Source organism: Callithrix jacchus, chromosome 13 (genome assembly GCF_049354715.1).
Source record: "Callithrix jacchus isolate 240 chromosome 13, calJac240_pri, whole genome shotgun sequence".
NCBI lineage: Eukaryota > Metazoa > Chordata > Mammalia > Primates > Cebidae > Callithrix > Callithrix jacchus.
Genome location: NC_133514.1, coordinates 76,743,026 through 76,768,045, shown reverse-complemented (window position 1 = coordinate 76,768,045; position 25,020 = coordinate 76,743,026). Strand labels below are relative to the sequence as shown.

The following is a 25,020-nucleotide window of genomic DNA, read 5'->3' as shown; positions in this document are numbered from 1 at the left end:
CATAAATGAATTGACCACGGGGATGATAATGTAATAAAAGACATTTAAAAGTTTTGAAATACAGCTTATCTAGCTGATCACTTCATATAGAAAATTACCTGTAATAAAAAGGGTCTTAAGCACACAAAACTGAAGAGCCATTAAATTCACAGTCACAGGAATGCTAAACCTCCTCAAAAGGTTAAAAGGCTGGCTTCATACTGTCTCAAGCCTTTTTATTCCTAGTTTCTGTGTAATTTCTACCAATTTTACAACATCCCAGTTACTTGATTAATGTTTTTCGACTGAGAGTTGTCAGAATCTCCTGAAAGACTGCCTTGACTATATTTCCCCTTGCTGTCAAAAAACGATGTCCTTTTATCTGCAAAAGGTATTAGCTGAATGCCCAACTTGTCAGCCATAAGATTTAGCAATCAAATAATTACATAAGTGAAAATTAAATACCATTTAAATGAGAGAAAGCATTTAAATTATGCAGATAACTTGTTCAGATAAGATTTAAAGCCTGATGAGAAAGTAAAGGCTTTGGAAATCTATTACAAATGATACTGTTGCTAATGAAAACCTAAGACATCTTTTCTTTGATTCTTGCATTTATTAAGTTTTCATAAAGTACCCAGGTACTATACATGGGAGAGGGGCAAGAAATACAAAGATTAATAAGATGCCATCCTTTTCACCTTTAGCCTGCTGTCAATAATATATTTAATGAGAGCATATGTGTTATAAACTATTTAATACATTTACTCTTTCTCAAGGTGTATACATAATTGCACATAAATTTTGCACGTAACTGAATCAATCTGTCTAGCATCATATAAGGATTCAAAGTACTTTATAGACAATCCAATAATAAAACAGAATATAGCAACATAGCAATTTAAATTACAATTAAGTCCATCTTTGCCCATTATGTAAGACTTTACAAAACAATTAAGCCTGTACAAAAAGTGATCAATTTTTAGGAGTCTTTACAGCATATACTTAAACTACTTCTCATGGAAAAATAAATTAGGCATTTAAAAAATAATCAGTGTGCATGGTGGGCAGGGGGTTAGAGAGTTTATTTTAGAAAATATTTAGGAAAAAAAGATGAACTAACTAGAAGCTGGAATCATAAAGTCAAAGCTGGCATGTCTTTTTAGAGCATTTGTGGTAAATAATAATTAAAGCAAAAAAAATTTTGACCTCAATTTCTAGAGCAATAAGAATAAAAACCCACAGCATTTTTGAATTTTAAAGAGATAAGGTGGAGTCAAGGCAAGGCTAAAGGAAAGTAAGCATTATTGAGCCCATTTGAATAATGTTTTTTGAATATACATCTCCTGATCAGAAAACCTATTTCTTAGTACAATATTTTTTTAAAAGTACTGACACACACTACGTACCTGCAGGCAAACAAAACTAAATCCCTACCATATAAAAATATATATACACATTTCTGGGATGGAGTCTCACTCTGTTGCCCATACTGGAGTGCACTGGTATGATCTCAGCTCACTGCAACCTCTGCCTCATGAGTTCAAGTGATCCTTCCACCTCATCCTCCCAAGAAGCTAGGATTACAAGTGTGCACCACCATGCCTAGCTAATTTTTTGTTTTTAGTAGAGACAGGGTTTCACCACATTGGCCAGACTGGTCTTGAACTCCTGACCTCAAGTGATCTGCCTGCCTCGGACTCCCAAAGTACTGGGATTACAGAAGAATTTTACAAAATTTCAGAATTTTCTGAAATTCTAAGAAAAGAAGAAAATTCCTATTTTACATTATAATACAAACATAATATAAATCATCTGCAAATTATAGAAGAATCTTAAGAGTTTTTAAAATATATATACTTATTTGTTTTACCTCTGAAAAACAAGCATTAGATGTGTTCCCAAATAACAGATGAGCAGATAAGGCAAAAATTGGGAAGTCTTCATTTACTATGAAACTAGTAACAGTGGGAAAGGAGCAGACTGCTAGACAAACACAGGCATCTTGGAGTTCATTTATCAGAATGATAAAAGGTGGCTTCTTGACTTAACCTCCTAGACCCACAGGCATTTAAGATGGAGTCTGTGGCTACCATAAAGATTCCAATTCACTTTCCAGAAAGTAGAATTTCTTTGAGTCTGGACAATGGGGACACCCTCCAAGAAGATGAGAAGGCTGATACAAGGACAAAAACAATGTTTCCTCAACTGAGTTGTTTGGAATAGATGGGTTGACTCTAAACAAGAGAACTCTAGCATTTTTTCTGTCCATGAAGCAGGCCATGGACTCCTGCTCCCTTGTTGCAGGACATGCAACCTACAAGTAAAGAGAACTTGCTCTTCAATTTCTTCTTGTTGTTTTATAACTCTATTTCTGCAACTATATGCATATTAGCCACTCAAACATACACTGCACATCTCCTCACAATCCTCCGAAAAATGCAAATGCTTTTTGGGCTAGGCTGGTCGTGGGTAAGGCAAGGACAGAGTAGGAGACTGCAGTTAGCTGGAACACATACCTCACTGGAAGGGTCACTTGCTACTCAAGAGTAGCATCAAATCTAGATTCCCACATGAATCTTCCTGTTTTTAAGAAATGTGCCAGACAAAGCAAAGCTGATTATGGGCCAAATTCAGCATGAGGGCACCAATTTTTGAGATCTACTAAACACCATTTCCCCACTCATCATCCAAATAAATGAGTCTGACCACTACCCAAAATAGCTATTAAGATCTCTTTCTTTTAATGTGCTGAACAGCAGAAGAACTAAGGGAGCTGTTTCAGTGGCAGTGTGATGCTGTGGTTAAGGAGTGGTAGAGTCAGAGAGAGATTCAACTAACTAGCTGCTGGGTGAATGACTTGGGTCAATGTCCCTACAAAACAGAGGTAGTAGTGCAGGCACAACACTTTAAACAGAAAATCTGCACAACAGTGGTTAGCAGAGTTTACCTTATATAGTACATACTCAACAAATGCCATTTTTTCTATTTATATAATTTATCTTTTCTGTAACCAATGCATTTTTGAGACCTTATTCAATTGTACCATAGCATAGGTGCTACTGATCCATACTAGTGAATATGACAATGGTTTTAATTATTACACATTTTAGTGAAAGATTGACAAGGAAATACACACAATAACAGTGTTTCACTCACATACAAATGCTAAGAAAATTATACTCTGAAGTAGAGTAACTTGGGTGGGGAGATACAATCTAGAGTGAGATGTCAGAAAGCCTTTTTGGAAGCAACAAAGGAGATGAGACATAAATGACAAGAAGAAACCAGTTGTGTGAAAACTGTGGGGTCTCCAATATGTAAAAAAAAAATAGTATCACATCTACTAGCAGCAACGACTTTTGATTATTTTAGAAATTAAAAAAAAAAAAACAGTGGATAGAAAAAAGGAGTAGGGAGAAGAAGGTTTACAGAGAAAGCAAAGAACTCCAAAATGGTTGCCAAGGGAGGACTTAAGGATTAAGGATGAAAAATGTGGGGACAAATAGAAAGCTTCCCTCCAACCGTCCCCAAACCATGCCTCTGCCTCAAATCAGAAATTTCACTGGAGAAAGGTTTCCTGATTTTATTATTCCTCTGTTTCCTCTTTCTTTTTTTTTTCTGAGTTCCCCAGGATTAGAATTGAGTGTAGGAATGAGAAGACCAGGGCAAAGTGGTCTTAACCAGTATTGTCATGGCCATGACATCATAACCTTCTGGGAGGCAGAAGGCCAACTGCTGGATTTTTATGGTCTTCATCAGTGGATATGTAAGAAGCTTTTGTAGGGAAGCCTTTGAAACTACATTCAACAGTGACATCAACCAAGTTCTCTGTAACTGACCTCCATGCTTCCCCTCTGCACAGGCTCCACATACCTGGCTCCTCTCACCTAAGCAGGCAGCTTTCCTGGGCAAGGTCTTTACAAATTTCCCATGCTTGACTAACTGTTAAGCACCTGCTCAGGCCACAAGCACAGTCAGCATCGTTGTCCCACTTGACAATGTTTAGCCTAGCCATTATGATCAGCCCTCTACCTGCAGAATTTAATAAATCTCATAATCCTTAAAAATACAAGGTCTGAAACACACACACACACACACACACACACACACAGTGCCCAAATCTTGAGTTATTTTTTATGCATCTGCTGGGGGTTGTTCAATCAACCATCTGGCCTCCTCTTAGTCCTTTGCGGCTATGTCTGACACCTCTCTTCCAAACAGGGTTACTGGTATCATATTGTCTGCAGCTTTGAGCTTTAGATGAAATGCTATGAAAACAAGAAAATTCCTATTTTATATTATGCTACATATATAATAGAAATCATCTGCAAATTAACTTATAACTATGTATATTTGGGTATCTCACGGCCTGGAAATTATAAATTCATGGAATAGATTAAGAAAACAGGATTAAGATCACTTTAGAGTCATAGATGCTGTGTCCTATACAGAGGTATCCTAAAAGAGGGGATATTTTTTGTTGTGACAACTTGGAAGGGGCAGCTTTTTCTATTATACATCAGAGGTCTTAATTAGCTAGCGGCGGCCCTGTTGATTTGTCTATAACATGATTTATTTTGACAGATATTACATAATCAGTCTTACTATTTTAGTCTAGATTAATTTGGAGGTGGGGATATAAATGAGACACCTCCAACTGTCTCAAGCCGTAGCTGTACTGCAGAATACTAATGGACTATCTTGTAGAACAACTTTAAATCCTGTCATTTCAAATACAGAAAGAAGCAAAAGAAGCAATATCAGAATCAAAATAAACAAGCAAATGGTGAGTGTAGATGCAATCTACTATGAAGAAATGTACCTTCAAGCTGGTCACATGTATAATCTTCCACTGTCCAAATCACACAGAGTACAATTTTAATATCTGTGATGTTATGAGAAGTATAATTAGACTTACCAAGTTTAATGCTTCGAGGTATTATTCAATATGAAAGAAATTTATAAGCTTAACCCTGGAAATAAACGTACTTTTTAAAGGAAACACACACAACAGAGCTAACCCAGTCTAGGAAAAGTGGAGAACATATCACACTCACATCAATTCAATTCTGGCTCTAAGTGAAAGAAAACAAATCAAAAGATGCTGACTGAGCATGCTTTTCTCAAGTGACATATTGCAATACTTTCTTGCAAAAAGAAAAAAAAAACCTTTAAATAAACATTTGATTTTTCAGACAGAAAGCTTTTTCGATAATTCTAAAAATGTGGGTTGGTTTTCATTCCTATCCTAATGGAAAAATAAAATAAAACTTCAAATCAGAGGCTTTTGTGTTAACTGGGAATTTTAAGCAAGTAATGCCTGCTTTATTTTAATAATGAAATAAACACCAGCAATGTAACTTAAGAATGCATTGAATGCAGTAACTTTTCACTGAAAATCTGAAACTGTCACATGCTGTGAATGCTAAAAGTTAAATGATTAGAAATACACATAGGAAGCAGCGGGCTGTGTCAGGCACCAACAACTTGCATTGTTCCTAGTGTGATAAATGTCAATGCCCATGTTCAGAAACTGCTATCATGCTATATAACCTTTGGAATTTTACAGTATTGGTCAAACATATAAAGCTAAAGCAAAATACCAAGAATAGATCTGCTTTGCAATATCAAAAAGAAATAGCATCTGCAACTTTACAAATAAACCACGCTAAATAAATAATGAAGAAAGTCAAATAAACCAACACAAACAACATAGAAAGGTTATGTTCACTACCTTGTCTCTTGCCATAAAAGAACTCATCCATCTTTAACCTTTCATTATCTTGTGCCTGTTTAAAACTTCCAAAATTTAATCTTTTTGAATTATATTTTTAAATTCAAAATCTAATCTTTTCACACTTTTTAGAATCATGATAACTAAAATACCCAGGCAGAAAGAAGACAGAGAACAAGGTAATAATCAGCAATCTGCTGCTCTCCAGAGGCTTCTGAATATGCTTATGCAGAAAAAGAAGACAACTACTGAAATAACAATATATTATTCATGCAATTAAGCCCAACATATGATGTTAACTAACGTTTTAAGGATTAGAAAGTAAAAGGGACTCAAATATTTGGGAGCAATAAAAATATTCTATGTCAATAGTCAAAGGACATTAGAGCTTCCAGATTGTCCAGTTTACAATTACACTGCAATCAATAGTGCTATGACATCAAAGAGCCCACTCTCTGTAGCAACGTACTTTAGGCAGGAGTAGAAAGTGGGGTCCTTCAGACTTGAGAAATTATGCTTGGCATATTTTGTAAGACAGTTTGTTTTAAATTTTATGTTTTTACTTCACTTATGGTCATAAAGCTATTTGGTTTCAGGAATTTTGAAAAATCTACTGCTTTTAAGAGTCTACACTGGCTAATGTACAGACTACTAAAGTCCTACTGAATCACAACATATTTATAATAAAATAATAATGACATATATTTGAATGTGTGTTATCAATATGGGCTGGTACTGAACATTAGCAGCCTGTGTTCAGAAATGCTATTTTAATAACTATGCTGTATTGCTTTCCATATGCTACATAACAACTCAAGTATGTAGATTTTCTTGGATAGTATCAAAAATTCATCTATACTATTACATAGCATATGCTGAAAGGCAGTATTTGTGAAGAGGGCAGAATCTGAAACTATGATTCTGGATTCAAATGCCATCTCTAAGATTTACTTGCTGGGTGATCTTGGGCAAATTACCTAACTTGGGTCTTAGTTTCTTCCTTTGAAAAATGGGGATATGAGTACATACTTCAAAGCACTTGCATGAGAATCAAATCATATATTCCATGTAAAATGGAGAGTATGGTATCCAGAATCCATCATCATTAATTATCAGCTAATGTAATTGTTTTAAAATCATTCTGCTGGCCCTAGTTTATATGATTATGATTTGTGCATGTACATATACACATAAAACATATATTCATAAACAGAGAACACATGTATATGGAAATACATATATATATATATGTATATGTATATGAAACATGAAGAATTCTACATGGTCATAGCCATTCAGCTATCCAAAAGAAAAGAAAGCTGTAGATTTGCTGAGGTTGCTACAGTTTAAAATGCTGCATGTTCAGTCAATTTTTGCAATGCTGTCTTAAGAAATTCAGCAATTACATGGGATCTGGGCAAAATTCTGCAAGAAAAGCTTTTCTTCTAAATGTATTTCCAATATGAATTTGATTATTAATCAAATATTAGCATATCTGCAACATATTGAGCCATATTCTCCTGGTTACTAATTTGCTACTAGGTTATAAAATAGAAGTTTTAAGAAATAAATTGATAACTCTTTCAGGACATTAAAAAGCTTTTAGGACAGGATTCTTAAACAAAGCTTAGACTTTAAACAAGCAGTGGCAGTTCCCATGAATATATGCTCCAAAAAAAAAAAAAAAAAAACAAAAAGAATCACTTAAAATTGCATGTTTTAGTAATTGTAAAAAATGTTGAAACAATACAAACCAAAATGAAGAAAGTACAAATTAATGATAGAGAAAAATACAGACACTTGTACCTTTATATTTTCATTCATATACAGGAAAATTTTAGGGTGTGCACATTTTCCAAGTCACTGAACCTCAGAAGTATGAGTTTCGTTTATGATCCCATTTTTGTTTCTTAAATGCCACAGCCACAAGTGTCCATTTTTGTATCTTTTGTTCTATGCTCGTTAGTATTTTATTACCTGCATCTTATTTGCTGCCTAAATGAGTCACCCAGGCTTTGCTACCTACATCCATTTTTTGTTTTATCAATTAAAAAGGGATCTCAGCACCGATTTCAATTTTGTTCTCTGGCATCTAAAACATTTCAAAAGCAGTAAGTGGCAAGCTCTCCACAGACCTATGCAGGGTGAAATACTGTTACTAACTTCAATATAATAACCAATAAATGTCAATGCTGCAATGTCAGTAATATGAAATAGGAACAAAATATAATTCAGCATAAACATGTTAGGTTTCTTTCCTGTTTTCTTGTCTGAGGTACAGGAGAAGGTAGGTAAAGATGTTTTAAGTATAGATGTTTGGATATGAATATTAAGAAGCTTTAGTGGTTGGTGGAACTTTAAAAAAAGCTATTTTAGAAAACATAATTTTTCTTTTCCTTGTGATAAATATATCACTAGACTGATGCCTCTATTCCTGGACCTGGTAAAGGTCATCAATGGAAGGCTGAAGAGAGTTGTTACAGAAGGATTAAAATGGAATGTACAAGAGGAAAGCACTTAAACAAGGAGAAACTATGAATTCAGGGTTAAATATGTGAACCTTCCATTTATTGCAACTCTTTGTGTTATCATCATGTGATGGCTCCACCTAACCATAACATGTCTTCATTTTCTTCTCTGCACAATTTAGCCTTTGCCAGTATGACAGAAGTCACTATTCTTTCTCTGAGCCACTCACTCTACCATGTGCTTTCATCCTATTAACTCAGTTAATTCTCAGATCAATCCTACGAGCAAGATACTATTATTTCCCACATTTTCTAGATAAGGAATTTAAGATTCAGAAAGGGGAAGTGGCTTGCCTAGAGACAGCAAATGAGTAGCAAGAATTCAAACCAGGGTATGTCAGTGCCCAGAGCCCAATCTTATAACCATCCCCTCACAGCACCATCTCAGTGCAAGGCCATACAGGTACGTGTACTGCCTCTGTGACAGCAGAGTAATACTGCAACTTTAACTTACATTCAGTACCAAACAACATTCATAAATGAATATTCTAGATATAAGTAAGCAACATTCACTATTTTTCTTATTTGTAACTTAATGCATCTCAGTAACGAAATTTATACTGTCAGATAAGCACAAAAAACATAGAGATATTATCTTTAAAACATGCAATGCATTTATGAACCCAATTAATTTACTGCTATAAATCACAGACACACAAAATCTTAATACAAATTTTTATATATTTTCAGTGAGTGCATAGTCTTTCTATTTTACATCAAAATTCTCAGTCAAGCCTCTCCTAGTTTTTTTATCATAGATTAAAATTATTGAACTTAATATCATGGATGGGGTTGAATTCAGGAAAATTCTACTGCTTTCTGATGGCAAGGTTATTATTTACTTGATCAGCAAAACACACATTACCTTAAGTGCGTAGAACTGAAGGACAAAGAATAAATGGCAGCTATCTTACCTGTTTAAGAGCCTTTTTGGTGTGTTGCTGGAAGGAAGACACTAACTTGCTTTGCACTGCTGTGTTAGTAAGGCTTGAATCTCGAGTGGAAGATGCTTCATCAGTTACCTGCTTCGAACAAACTAGAAACAGAGAGAGATAATGATATTACTAATTTGAATTCCTTTTTTTATATCCACTGTAATTACACACTTGGAGCTTTTCTCCAATTGAAAATGGATACCTAAAATAAAGCAAAATAGCACAGTAAAAAGAAGAGTATCTAGATTTGAAGAAAAGGAATCATTTAATAACTGTGTGGCCGCAGTTCCATTTAACCTTTTTAAACCTTCCTGTCCTTACCCACAAATTGATGATAATTTCTGTGCCACTGAGCTATTGTATGGACATAAAAAAATAGCAAAATATCTGCCTCCGGAGTTGGGAGTCAGTAAGTACTACCTTAGTTTGAATAAGGAGACTGGCAATGCATAGTATTCTGAAGAAACATTTAAATTAATGCAATTGTTTTAAATCTACCTGGCCTCACAGGTATTATGATTCTTCTACTTAGCCTTACTACTATAGAATCTGTGACCTGTAGGACATGTTTACTTTCTCCTGTGGGCTGAGTCATAAAGCATGGATAAGGAAAGAGGAAATCTGAGATGCTTGTTGCCAATTCAAGATAATTATTTTGAGGAAAATGGTGCTCTCACAGATTACAATATAACTGCCCATTTTTATCAGAGTTGGGCTTCCATGTTACCTATTCTATAGAATACATCAAAAGACTGCTTTTTAGGAGAATCAATGTCTCACTGACTTGGGTGACCAAGTAGAGCCCACAGGCGGTGTCTGCCCTCTGAAGCCCATGTTTGAACCAGAACTCTACCTTTAGTTCTCCTCAAAATGAGAGACTTCTGAGTCCTCATTTGACTCCTCCTCAAACTGAGAGACTTTAACACTGAAATGGTTTGAGTAGGAGCACAGATGCAGGCCCTTTTCTGTATACACTGGGGGAGAAGGATTTTGGAAAATCAAAATGAGGAAGTACTATGATTAGCGGCAGAATGGAGGCATATGTCAAAGGCAGGAGGCAAGAGGAAGTTAGGAGAAAATAACTTGAGAACATATTGTAACAAAGCTCAAAACATGACTTTTTAAGGGCATAGGGTTAATGCTAGTTCAAGAAAACTTTCCAAGCAATGGTAACTTGAAAGGGTTCTGACCTGAGTTCGACAAAAAAAAAAAAGTGAAAAAGTAAAAAATTATTGTAGTAAAAAATGAAAGCACAGGCATATGTACCACATTGAGAACACTTAACTTGCTTCTGATAGACTCAAATACACCTTGCCTAGAAATATTCACGGGGCTCACGAGAGCATTCTGGGCAAAAGAAATCATCAAACGTTTTGTTAATAAAAAAGTAATCAGAAAGCCAAATGAAGAAGTTCAGAAAAATTAAATCATTGTTATTTATTAATGCTAGGCACTTCCCACATGTGATTTGATTTAATCCTTGCAGCTCTCTTGTAACACAATAAGGTATACATTTCTATATTGGAGGGAGAAAACTAGAGCTCAGAAAGGTAAAATAACTTGCCCATGGTCATAGAGCCAATGAAACCGCAGAGATGGGATTCAAGGCTAACCCAGTCTAGCTCCAGAACCCATGATTTTTCTACTTAGAATATTTGGTTTCAAAAGTCAACATCTGATACAGAAAATACCATATCTAAAGAAGTATAATTTAGTTGCATGATACTGGAGGTATAGAAACTAGAAGTAAAGATAGGCTCAAACAAGTCACTCAGCCCATGACAAGGAAAAATTGAGAATTGTAAGTGATGGGCCCAGGAAATACTATGGTTGAAGTAGCAAAAAGATTTGCAGATTAACTGAGAAAAGCCATTGAATTAAAGATTGGGTGACTTTTTTATTTAATACAATACAGATTTTTTCCTTAAGACAGTCTAAATGTTCTAGTTAAGAAACATTTTATTACATTGATCACATAAACTACGGTTCCTAGGCTGCTCTCCTTTAAATAATAACTAGAATAATTTGTAACATTTTGTCAAAGCATATTTGTCAAGAAATATTAACAATAATCATCAGTTTATAGTCAACATAAATATATGGTATTTACTGATAATATAGATAGCCTTTTCAATATTTTGAAGTCTCTATGGAATGTGACCAACTAAGGAGGTGACAGAGAGATGGCAGATAGAATGTATGATCCCAAATGAACAGATTTTATGTATGCCCAGCCAAAAGTAAAGTGTCCATTAGCAAATATGTTGTATTACTTTCACATTCTTACAATGGCATTTACACCTAGATAATGGGAAACTTACAGGTTAGTTCGTTCAAAGGAGAACTAAATGCAGTCTACAGATACTGAGGAACTCAGGAAAAATATGAGCACACGTCTACACACTGGACATCTATATGTAATACCAATTTGTTTAGAAAATGCTATTATTCATACGTCTTTCAAAGGTAAACTTCACTTCAGCAAGACTATTCTGACCCAGTGTACACGTAATTAAAGCCCTGCATCCCTCTCATTTTCTGAATAAGGAAAGAGCAGTATGTAATCATCTGTCCTTCCTGAGGGTAACTGTTAAATAGCTCACCATTTACTCCATTTCTGACCCAGGAAATTATCAGACATTGGGATACCTATTTCAGTATCAGCATATACACTGCATACTTTGGGTTAACTTTATGATGGCACTATGTTGATAATGATTGACATCTACTTACATATGTTGTATCCAAAAGAAAGTTTCTGTTCAATTTAGAGTCCAGAACTTCAGAGGGAGGGCAGGACAGCAAAACTGAAACTGCACTGAGGGATACCATGAAGTTTTTCCCAAAAATAATTCATTTTCCTTTACCCAACTGTATTTGCTTTTATCTTACACTCCATTCTAGACCCATGTAAAGCATCAAGAACACTGGTCCTAGGTGGTAATTTTTCTCCCTAATCGCTCTTTCTGGAAGTTGTTCCTGACATTTATTTCTTCGGATCAAACCATATTTCCCTATTTATTTATTTCTGTTACAATAACTACAGAACCTTAAAGAAAAGCAAAATGTAACAGAAAAATATATATATGATTGTTCATTTGGGTTAAATAACTTATTTTTAAGGAAAAAAAATCAAGTAATAAAAAATGGGTAGGACACATCTACAATTTACCCATAGGCTTCAAGCAGTGTGTTCATATACTAAAGTACTAACAAGTATGGACCTTTTCCATGGGCATTTGGGTTGTTTTATTCATTCTTTTTCCATGTATATGACTTGAGAATAGCTGAATCTAAAAAACACTAATTCACTGAGTATAGTTGGCTTGTGCAGGTTCATGCAGATTCACATTCTGACAAAATGCAAGGTTTTCACTTTTACTTATTCTTGCAGCTTTCTTAATAATAGATGTGATAAATAAATAATGAAGGGCTCATTTTAAACAGTTGCCTGAATATTTATCTAAGAGACTGAGTTTGGCCTCTGAAATACGAGCCAAAGGAAAATTAATGTTAAAGAAAGGATCAGGGAAAATCCCTTGCATGTAAAATTACAACGGGAGCCAGGAAACTGGAGAATTAGGACAGATGTTTTATCCAATAAACATCAAACACTGACATGCAGCTTAGAAGTGATATCTTCTTGGCATTCAGAACAGAACGGGAGCTATTTTTTCTAACTGTGTACTGGCATGATCACAAAACTAATGCCAGGACCTTATACCTTGAAATCCCACAATATAGCCTGTCCTTTTCAAACTGAAGATGAGGAAACAAAAATGAGACTAGTTCTCCCTAGAATTTTTATCATTCCACAGTTTTTAAAAGGTATAAAAATACTATTTCTGTCTACATTTTGCTTGCCTGCCAAAAATAGGCAAGCCAAAAGCATAGTTAAAAGCTAATCTGCTGATTTTAAATGTGCCTCTCAATACCTCTATTCTCACTCCCCAAACCCTCCCTCAAAATACTCTATTCAGAAGATCTGGGAGCAAAGGGAGGTGGGAGATTGTAGGTAACCATGAGACACCCTTGAAAGCTGGAGAACTCGTGACTGTTCCAGCAAAAGTGTGGGCTTCAATGTCTCCAAGTTTTCTCTCTCCTTTTTATTTACCATTCATCTTGAAAATACTATTGAACTAGAAAATGTAGATTAGAGCTCTGATTTTTAAAGCTGCATGCTAGGGAGGGGATATGGTTGGCATTCCCTCCTAATCTAATTACTAATCCACTGACAGGTGTACCAGAGGACATCCACAATTGTAACTGTGACCCACAACCCAGGATATAAAGAAAGAAGCAATTAGAATGCAAACTCGATCTGTCTCTCTTGTCTCACATTCTGCCTGTCTCCCAATTCTCACCCTCTATAATCCAGCCAATCTGGAGACTATTCAGTGTCTTCTGAACACATCTACTTGCTGTGTTTGTTGTACTTGCTCTGACTGTCCCTCCTCCAAATATCCTTACCCAGCACTCTGCCTGGCAAACTCATCTTGGCAGTCCAAATTCTGAACAGCTTCCCCCAAAGCTTCTGTGACTATCCCAGCTTCTGAGGTAGACTTGCTCCTCCCCTAGCCACACTTTCTTGGAATTTGGTGTACGAGTTCATGACAGTCCCTGCCATTCTGGTGCTTTCATTTGCCTCAGCAGCCACAGGCTCAGAAACTCAGGGACTTACTTATATGCAAAGATGGGAATAGAGCAGTCCATCTATTAATGGTCACTGAACTTTTTAAAAATCAAATTCAAAAATGTTGTTTAAAGTATTTTTGAAGTTAACTTTCAACTATGATTTTTAATAGGAATTCATGAAAGTGGAGGTTAGCAAAGCTATTTTTTATGAAAAAATATGTTTAAAATGAATTGTTATAAACTTGAAAATAGAAACCTTCTTAAATTATTTTTCCAAATTCTCCTAAAGTCAATTAGGGATAATATGAAAGCCAAATGATAGAATTTCCTATGCAAGACAGTAGGAAGTTGCACGACCTGCCACTATTTATAGATAGATTTCTTTTTGCCATCTTTACTCATTGCCTTATTTAACGAGTAAGTCACAGTTTTGTGCTTTTGCATGGGGAAATAAAAATAAAATTTAAAAGTCAAAATTAGAAATCACAATGCTTACATAAAATGGCAGAAGCTGTGTGGGTGCAGAACCACAACACAGGCCAGGATCTGTACATTATATAGTCATTGCAACATAGATATTGTGTACTATTAATTGCTCTCTGTCCCACTGAGCCACCCAATACATAACAAGCTATCTGAGTTAACTGGTGCTCAAAGCTCTAATAAAGACAAGGAGGGGAGCAGCCTTTTACCAATTTCATTTCTGTAAGTTCTCTTTCCAAATACTCCCTCTTTCAGTCTTCTGAATAATCAGACTAGATGTTCTCAAATCACAACAGTTTTCTGTGTGAATGATGTCCACATACAATACAGGCTTAAAAAAAGTTACATGAATAAAAAAATTAACTCAAAGAATACACAGTTTATTAGGAATAACACTGTGGCACATTGTTAGAATTCAATAAACTCTGAACAGAGGGCTGGGTCTTAGAGGAAGTTTATTGGTTTATTGATTAATCATTCATTCAGTTGCACAACTTTTATTGAATACTTTCCTTCATGCCAATCACCATATGAGATGCTGGGGAAAAAGCAGTGAACAAGATCCAATACCTGAGTTGGAGGCCATAATAATTTTTAAAAAATGTTTTCAAAGAACAATGGTCTAGATATATATGATTAATTCTACCTGATAAAAACTATCCATGAAAACTTAACAATAATAAATTTGTTTTGAAAGATCAAAAAGTGGGTAATTCAGAAATATCCCCAAATGGTAAATAATCACAAAGGCTTATGTTTGAGTGGTAATTTGTTTTATGTGCAGTATTTACATTTGAAATTGTACATATCAGATATTTTGGATATGTACAGCCAGAAAATACATGCTACAAATTGTTAAAAAAAACTTGAAGAGCAGGGAAAACTATCTGATCCCAATTAAATCATTCCTGAACTTCATTTTTTTAAATCCTTTTTGGATTCAGCCTAAGCAGAATTGCCTTTTCTAAAAACATTTGTTTCAAGCTAGGTATAGATATTTGGGTTTAAGCAAATTTCCTTGTCGCACTGACAGAAAATCCAAAGGATATGAGTTGCCAAGGAAAGTAAGCAATTAAATAGATTAATAAATTGCTAGTAATACTAGCAATAAAATATGGGACCAGAAATTTTTTTAAGATACTTTCAGAGGACAAGGAGTCTCTTATAAGCACTGACGCTCTTGATAATATTTAGTATAATATCTTCTATAATAAAAAATACATAATATAAATGAAATGATTACTCTATCACCTGCTTCATTATCCAATGAAGCCTCTTGTTATTCAGAAGAGGTTTTCAGGGGGAAAAAAAAAGAGCAAAACAAACCAAGAGGAATGGTGAATCAGATAATAATTATACGAACAATATACCAGTGAGAACATGCTGCTAAAAATATCAACATGCCTGAGACCTTAATGATTTGGGGGACTGCTATCGTATGGTGCAAATGCTGTTCACCTGTCTCAGAAATGGATATGCCACTGCCTCATTACCATGTCTACAAATGGTTCACAAACATTTTGGTTAGAACACGGAAGCTCCAAAGATAACTAGGAAGACCACTATATACACTAAAGACATAACTATAATAATCTCTCCTAAATGTATTCAATTTACCAGCCAGGCCAATTTAGTTACATTAATATCTCCAGATATTCATAAAAATATCTCCTTAAACCCAAAAGAGAGAAAACTCAAACCAAAAATAAACATATTTAGTAGGAAAGCGTATCTTGTAGTTACCAGCCTTTAACCACCTAACTCTTCTGACCATAGAACCAACAAGGATTTTGCTCACAGGGTAATGGAGAGTAATAACACTATATGCTGATTGTGTGGGAAAAATAATATTAGAGGCTATTTATTTTATACTAGCATAACTCTTGTGATCTTCCATACTACATCAGGTTTCTGAAACATCTACATAGAAATAAAACAATCAGCCTAGAAAATCAGAAACAGAAAAAAGTGGACAGGAAGGAGATCAGCAAAAGGTTGGCATGTGTAATGGGCATCACTACTAATTACTTCATACTTTACCATATAAACTATCAACTTCAGTGTACGATAAAGGGGAATCAGATTAGCCTTCCAGATAGCAGTTTGAGAAATGGTTATACAATATAACTGTAAAGAAAAATGAGAAGAAATTATCTGGCATCCATGAAAAAGTACTTTTTTAAAAGAACACGAGTGCTTCATTCATACATACAGTCACAGATTAGATAAACAGAAAATTGGCTAGTTAAGATGTGTAATTGAGGGAATACCTTTAATTTTGTTTTTGAGAGGGATTTTGTTATTTTATTATGAGATCATATTCTGTTCTCTATCTTTATATTATAAAATATTTATCTCACAATTTAAGAAGAGAGGTGAAAGTATGCTTAAATGTGTCACTTTATCACACATAAAAAGAAAACTTTTTCCTACATGACTCTGGACTGTTAAAACTGACCGAAATCCATTTTGGCAAGAATGAAGTTCACAGTTCAAGAGGAAATATGCAAGAAAAAGAGGTCTCTAATGGATAAAAGGAATGAAAAGTATCTGTAAGTAATGTTTGAAAGAGTTGGGATAAGTTGTTTGGAGAAATTAAGATGAAGGGGTAAACATCTGTTGCTTGTCATCAGAGCATGGGAAAAAAAGGAGGAAATTAGTTTAATTAAAGTCACAAAAGACTTCATCATAAAGAAAAAAAGTCTTCCCTAGAAAAGTTATCAAGAACACAGGGAGAAGTACAGGGGAGACTGCGATTTCTATCCCTCTGATCATATACTATTAGAATACTGTCTACTTCAACTGACTGGTTTAGGGAAAACACTGCCAAGAGAGAGGATCCAGGGCTGCATGATCTTTTGAAGTTCCTCATGCTTCTTGTGAACTGCATAATCTGGGGGCTGGGATGAAAAATAGTAGAAGAAGAAGGAGTGGGAAGAGGAAGTTTTATATCCTGCCAATGGTCATTTCTGACTGGGAAGAGTATTCACTTTCCTCTGTGTTTTCTTCCATGTGTACTAAAACAACAGAATTTTCACATACTTAAGTTTCTCTAGGCCACCAATGTAGAGCAGGTGTCTCCATGAGCTAACAAAGCTGTTGCCTAAAATGCAGAGCTGCTGGATAAAAGACAAATTAGCTTAACCCCCTAAAGTTAGGGGACCTAGTTCAGGAATAGAAGGAATATCCCTCCTGTCACCTGCAGGATTCTCAGGAATGGCTGCCAGATAATTGATCATGCTGTGTTATCTTTTTCCACAATCATGCAGAAGCCTATTGACACCCTCCAACCTCCATTCTCCTGAACACAAAGATGCAGACACACATCATCCAGTTTAAAACTACACTGGAGCATTCACAGACAAGTTACTGTAAAACCACCAGCAAAACAAGACTAGGAATACCAAGAGACACTGAGTAGGTGGGCAACATCTGCAAAAGTTACTCAAAACCCTCCCTGCACCACGTCACAGTCACCCTCATTTTCCTTTCTTGTACCCTTGTATAAGATTGCCTCATGAACTGTCAGTGTGACTACTCCCCAGGGTGTCAGGACCTTTTTAATGTATGCCCCAATTTCTCCATGAAGCTTCTCATCTGCACGTAACTGATGTCTCAGTTGAGATTATATTCACATACTTCAGGCCTCCTTAATGCACTTTTCACTTTTGATAAAAGACCCCTCAAACTGTAGCCTCTGAGCCAATGAAAACAAAGAGTGAGCTGAGTAACGTTTCATTAAGTTAACACAACTCTGCCAAGAATCACACAATCAGAAACCCACTTATAAAACTGCCCAGAAAGAATAATGAAAAAGGACTCCATAAAATTCTTCAAATGTTGGAATCATTATTTGCCCTGGGATCTAAGGTCTAAAACATAAGATACATGTTTTATTTTTTTTTCCTCAACAGAGACTTTTAAAATACTAATTCCCTTGCTACAGTGCTGCTTCCTCCCTGAAAGCCATTAGGGTTAATAGGAAGCAGAACCTTTTTTGATCTCTGTGGATGAAATGTGCATAATTTCTAGTTGCCTCATTTAAAAAGAAATACATAAGAGGGTTGCTGTTGATTTTAAGCATGAGCTATATTAGGGCCACAAAAAGAGAAACCTAATTTTTCTTGTTAATAACAATTTATAGATAGAGGATGAAGAGGGCAAAGACTGTCTACTGATGGTATCATTTCATATAAAATATGCATGAGTTCTGCAGAGCAGCAACACATTGTAAGTCAACTTAATATGTGTTAGGAAACTCATGATATACCAATGTATTATGCTCAGAAAACAACTCAGACACAAACATTCCCATAAATCTCTGACTAAAATAGACCATAACATTTATAATATTTAATTTGGGTGACACAGATTTATACTTACATAGGCATAAATGGTCATGGGTTGTCAACACAGATATATCAAGTGATTCACCTAAATCACTCTTTGATCTCTAAAGCTTAGCTTGTAAAATGTGAACAGTTTACCTTCTCAAGTCTAATTCTTATTAACTTGAGAAACTCTTCAGAAATCAAAGAAACACATAACCATAGTTCTGTGTCTTGTAAATTCTACAATCAGTAATACACCACTTCTCCTACATTGTAAAAATTGTCAACGAAACTTTAAAACAAAGTACCCTGGCAGCACATCTTCAATCTTAAAAGAATGTTTCCCTGCCCAGTTGATTCCAACAAGAGGACTAAAGTATTACAAACATTATCTGAACTCTGCCTAAGGACTCAAGTTTTAATGACTGGCATCAAACTGCTATGATTTCTTTCTTATCGGTTTTACAAAATTACTTTCTTCTCAAATATTCTCTGCTTATCCCCTAAATGGTACAGCAAATGCCAACTAATAGCTGTCAATTTGATATAACACTATGGTAACAGATGCTTATTCTTTCAATGCGTCAAGGGTATGTTACGAATTGATGGTTATTCTTCTCAATACTCCCTACTCTTTCATCCCAAAGGAGGAATATAAGAAGGAAAGATGAATAAAATAGCAAAACAGATGGTATACTCCTCCACCACTCCCCCTCTCCCTCCTTCCCTACTTTTCTCCCCCACACCCCCTCTCTTGCTCCCTCACACACATCCACACATATACCCCACCTTCTCTCTCTGATCACATTTTCAAAGTATATTTGTACAGCTGTAGGAAGTGTGGAAAGTATATCCATTCTAACTTTTGGTTCAAATATATATTAAAAACAAAGTAAGCAAGGAAATCACCTAAAGCAGTTTAGTTTCCTGAAATTTATTATTGAATCCTAAGAAATCATGTGGTATCCCACTACTTTATTAGAATAAGCCAGGGGTTCCTCTTTGTCAAAGTCTTAAATTTAGGATCATAATGGATGTGAACCAACGTTGGAAAGGCAAACTGTACCAACAATGACTGGCTAATAAGAAGTGTGGCCTGTGATTCCAGGCAAGGTATCAGAGTGAAGAGAGACTGGCCTTTGGCGTCACACCTGGGTTTGCAATTTGGATGGGACATTTAACCTAAGGTTGTTCCCTCACGGGTAAAAATAAAATAAAATAACAAAGCACTCAATACATTTTCAATGTCTTTGTTTGAAAATGTGTCCTTGCAGCTAGATTAATGGCCTATTTATACATGGAGGTAGTGGGTACTTACATAGAGATGCAATTGTGGTTTGCAGTAAGATGCAAAAGTGAGCAACTCAAGGAAATAAGCTATTTACTATTCTTTCAGTGATTCCCCAAAGTAATTTCCCAAATGCAACTTCAAATGAGAGGCCAGGAAATCTAATTTTTGTCAAATTAGCTGGATATGTTTGGGTATGTGTTATTTTCTGAAGTGCCTATTCACATTTTAAATAAGGGAAGTTTGCTTATCCCTGCTTTAGTTTCATTATTGGCTGAGTGCTGACATGCTATCTGTTACCCTTTCCCAACTACTAAACTCCCACGGTTTCCTCTGGAATCTAGGATTAGTCATTATCAAAATCCCCTGCAGCCTCTATCTTTTCTCTGAAAACTTCCTTTACTTCTTAATATACAAAATCTAGCTGTCTCGCCAGCCAAGACACTGGTTCTTCTGGAATGGTCTCAGGTGGTAGCCTTTTTCTTTACTACACCTCTTGTACTACTGGGCCTGGAAATGGAATAATTGACCTATATTCCCCTCACCATTCCCTTCAGACCATTCTCCCTCCAAGGCTTCTATGATGTCTCCAGCATTGTATCACATGTCATCAGACTATATTACTACTCAACCTGCTGTACTTACCTGCCAACTCTTGGTTTCTCTCCTTCATTTTTTAAATATGTTAGCCGCTAATGTGACATCTTGTCGATGTTAGTTCTACTATAATAGTCTGCTTCAATACCCATGCTGATGATTCTCTAATATCTTATGCAAGGGCCACTACCAGCCTTTACAACATCTTTGTGCAAAAAAAAAAAAAGGCAATCTTTTTCAGGTGAACCCAGTTCCAACCCACAGCAATAGGCTGGGCAAATGGAGGGGTGCTGAATTTCAGCCACCGATGCCACTTCATCCAGGAAACTCTTGAGTGCACACGTGGCCTAAGCGCTCTTGATAGTATGAAACTTAGAGACCTTTTTTCTTATCATCTCAGAAAGTACATTCCATAATCGTATCCTAAATTCAATCCATGCATTCCACTCACATCACTTATACTTCCAATTTCATTTCCTTTAGAACACCAAATCAAACAACCTTTCCACACCAATGAGACTTCCTTCTTCACACCATCTTCCTTCTTCACACCATGGAATATATGCCCACATGGAGGTGTGTCTTCACTCACCTCCACGTGGGTATATATTCCATGGAAATTTGCCTTCATTACTCCACTTCATATGCCCTTAACTCCTTTTTTCCTCTCTTGCTTCATCATTGACATTTGGCAAACCCCCAGCTTCAATCACTATACAACTCCTCTGAGCTTGTACAGTGCTCCTGAACACAACTGGACAAAAATGGCCAAACATGTAGGTTGGTCTCCTATTAAATTCAGAATGAATAACCTTAAGAAGTCCCTAATGCTGTCAGAGTGTCTCAGACAAATATTTTGCATCTTCTCCTTAAATCTATAAAACTACCTCCCCTATTCTCACCCTTAGCTGATGGACTTGTTTTCTATTTCACTGAGAAAAAGAACATAGACAGAAGCAAACTTCTATGAGCCCCTTCCACATGTACTCACCTACCTTCACTTCTGCTGAAACACCCTGATTTTTCCCACTACCTCCTTTAGAGCACCTGTCTACCTCTCTTGCTAAGACCAATCTCTCCATTTGCTGAATATGTCCCATTCTCCCTCATCTAACCAAGGCATGGCAACAGAACACCCCTCCCAAATTATCAATTTTCCTCAACTGAAATGTTTCCATTAGTGAACAATTTTCTAATACTGGTTTCCCATTTTTAAAAAACTGTCTCTTGATTCTTTCCTTTCCAGCCATTTTCTCATTCCATTCCTTCCCCAGAACTCAAAATTCCATGAAAGAATTGTCTACACTTGTGGTCTCTAATTTCTCTCCTCTCATTCTCTTGAACCCACCTTATTCAGGCTATGGTCTTACCATTCCACAAAATTACAGTTGGCAAGTTCATCAATACTCTCACAAAGGTAAATCCAGTGGTAATTTTCTAATCTTCATCATGACTTCGTATTATCAAAAGCACTGACACATTTAAGTCACTTCATCCTCAGAAATACTTTCTTCATCTGGTTTCCAGGACAGAAAATACTATGTCCATTAACCTTCAGTCTCATTGTTTTCTATACTCTCTCCAACCTCTTAAAATTCAAGTGCCCCTTAGCTCAGTCTTTGGGATTTTTTCTTTTCTATTTACCTTCAGTTCCTTGGTAATCTCATTCAGTTTCCTGTCTTTAAATACCACCTATAAACTGGCCACTTCCAAATCAGTATCTCCAAGGATCTTTCCCATACCTTTCAGACAGATAAAATCATTTACTTAATACATTCACTGAGACATTGAAAAAGAATTTCATGTCCAGAAGTGAGCTCCTACTCAACAATCCCCCTCCCCTAAACTGGTTCCCTTGAAGATTCTTCGATCTAAACTAAGGACAATGCTATTGTTCAACTTGCTCACATAGTCAAACTCTGGAGTCATTCCCAACTCCTTTCTCTGTCTCACATCCACATTTATCTGTCAGCAGCTTCTGCTGGATCGACCAGAATCCAATCACCTTTCATCCCAGCCACTGCTACTACTTTCCTTCAAATCACCAGCACCTCTCCTCTAGATTACAATAGCTTTCTAATGGGTCTCCCTCCTTTTGTCCTTGTTCTTGTATCTTTTTTTGTACTTAGCGATCCTAATAAAACCCAAATGTGGTCATTGCCTTTCTCGTTCCAAACTCTACAATGGCTTAATATCTCACTCAAAACAAAAGCCAGCATCAAGGTACCATATAACCTGGCCCCAGTAACTCCCCTGGCTTTGTTACCGTACTCTCCCTTGTTCACTTTGACCTCACAGCCACACGAGCCTCTTGCTGTCTATGGAATATTCCAGGCACTCTCCTGTCTCAATGGCTTTGTAGTTGCTATTCCCTCTTCCTTGAGTTCTCTCCCCTGAACGCCTGTTCACTTATGCCCCTCAGGTCTTTTCTGAATGTAACCCTCTCCCCCAATCCCCAACTTCCTAATTTATTTTGCCCCATATCACTGGTCACGACTGAATAAGCTATACATTTTAGGTATTTATTTTGCTTATTTTCTGTCTCTCAAAGAACATAAGCTTCATGAGAGATTTGCTTTTGTTTTTCCCTGCTGTAACTTCAATGTCAAGAATAGTCTTGGCACATGAAAGAAGCTCAATATATATATATTGAGAGAGCACATGAGCGCTCACCCAGGCACGAGTGCCACACTGACAGCGACTGCAATAAGATTCTCCTTCACCCTCTTCAAAGGGAAAAGTGTGCCTCACTCACCTACCCTTTTATAAAGTCAGAAATTACTGTGATTCTCTGAATTTTCCTCTCTCTAAACACAAGGACCAGCCAGGGTTCACACCATTACCCCAACAATTAGGAGATGCTCAAAAGTATAGGATTAGGGACCACAAGTCAGATGAAAAGTAGAATAGTCCATAAAGCAGTCTGCAGCCATTCTTGTGATTTTCTTAAGACAATAAGCTGTGTTTCCTATATTAAATTCACAACCTTTGCTACAGATTAGAGAGGGACTAAAGCAGTATCAGTCTTATGGGATCTATCAGAAAGCACAAGTTTAAAGGGCAAGAGCGTTCAGTGAGCAGGCACAGGACAAACAAAGGGACTCCATGGCCATTAATAAAATGAATGACTTTGGGTTATTACTGAAATACAATATTTCTGCAAAAATCCTTTATGGTTTGTTTGTTTAAAGGTAATTTACGGATTCCTATGAGTCTACTGACAGAGACTTTAATTACACAGTTTTCTCTCAAATCATGATCTGGGTCCCTTTGTGGAACCAGTGGGTAGAGTAGAAGAAAGCACTGCAGCTATTGTGGGACAAAGATTTGCCGAAATTGCAATGCAGAATTATGTACACTGAAAGAATCAAAATATAATTGTCTTGAGGAAGACAAAAATAAGTTCACATACAAAATTCAGAGGATAAAATTCAGAGGTGGAAAATGCCCCCCTTAAAATTCTGGAAGGGTCACTCGCTTCTCAAAAGTATCTCACAAGAAAATATCTTACTTAGCCCTCTTTTCACTCTGAGGAATGATAAAACCAAGCTTCATTTGCAAAAGACAAACCAGGGAACAAAGCTGTTATAAAACTACTTGTGATTACAGGAAAAATAAGAACCATCAGAAATAAAACATTTGCATTCTCAATCCTCCCATAAGAATGAAACTACTAGGTACCCCCAGTAACCCTCTCAATTTGCAGGAGAAATATACTAATACTTAAAGAATTATTCAGGAAACATGTACTGTTAAAAAACAAAAAAAGCAAAGAACTATATACTTCTTTTAGATAGTATCCTTTTTGAATCAAAACACCTTGATGATAAATCTCAGGATTAAAAAGTTAGAAGAAAATTGTATTGGTAATGGTAGGCAATTCAGTTAATGAATCACTGGCATTCTATATAACTTTTAAGAAAACAAGGGATTATATTTTAGAATTCATCACACTTACCTCCATTTTCTTCTCCATGGGCATTTGCCTCGGCCATATCTGTACCATCCAATTCAGATTCACAGACTAAATCCAACGTGCCATCTGCTGGGCATGACGACTCCTCTTTCTATATTATTTTGAAAAGTGATGATTTATGGAGAAGATATATTAGCAACTAAAAACATTCAAAATACTTGAAGAAACCTAAAGTATGATCACTTATTTTGACTTAACATTTCAACACTGATTTACTTTTTAATGAAAAATCATTCCTGGGTTAAGAAAACAACTACTACTGGGTAAAGCCCATTGCTACTGTTGATTTTTTTGCGGATAAACTTTTAAAATCTATACCAAAAAGAAGCTCTTTTTGACATATGTTGTTTCCATTTTTTTTTTCAATTCTACATTTTTCCTCATGTAAAGAAATGGCTTAAAAACTCAGAATTTTAATCAGTTACTTAAATACCCAACTTGCTACAAAAAGCAATGGAAAAATTACAAGTCTTTCTGATTAACCTGTCTTATTTTCTGAAACACACACAGTGGACCACAGCCTGATGCTTA

General features: G+C 35.9%; 1 protein-coding gene across 7 annotated transcripts in view; it reads right to left on the bottom strand.

The window, feature by feature from the left end:
• The window catches only part of ASXL3 (ASXL transcriptional regulator 3), a 174,242-nt gene that overhangs the window by 81,161 nt on the left and 68,061 nt on the right, over window positions 1-25,020 (bottom strand). For all 7 annotated transcript variants that reach the window (XM_054244109.2, XM_035270825.3, XM_078346919.1 and 4 more), the window contains 2 exons: window positions 24,472-24,580; window positions 9,159-9,280 (listed from right to left, as the gene is read on the bottom strand). In XM_054244109.2, coding sequence (XP_054100084.2) covers window positions 9,159-9,280; window positions 24,472-24,580 — 231 coding nt within the window. The remainder of the gene's footprint in view (window positions 1-9,158; window positions 9,281-24,471; window positions 24,581-25,020) is intronic.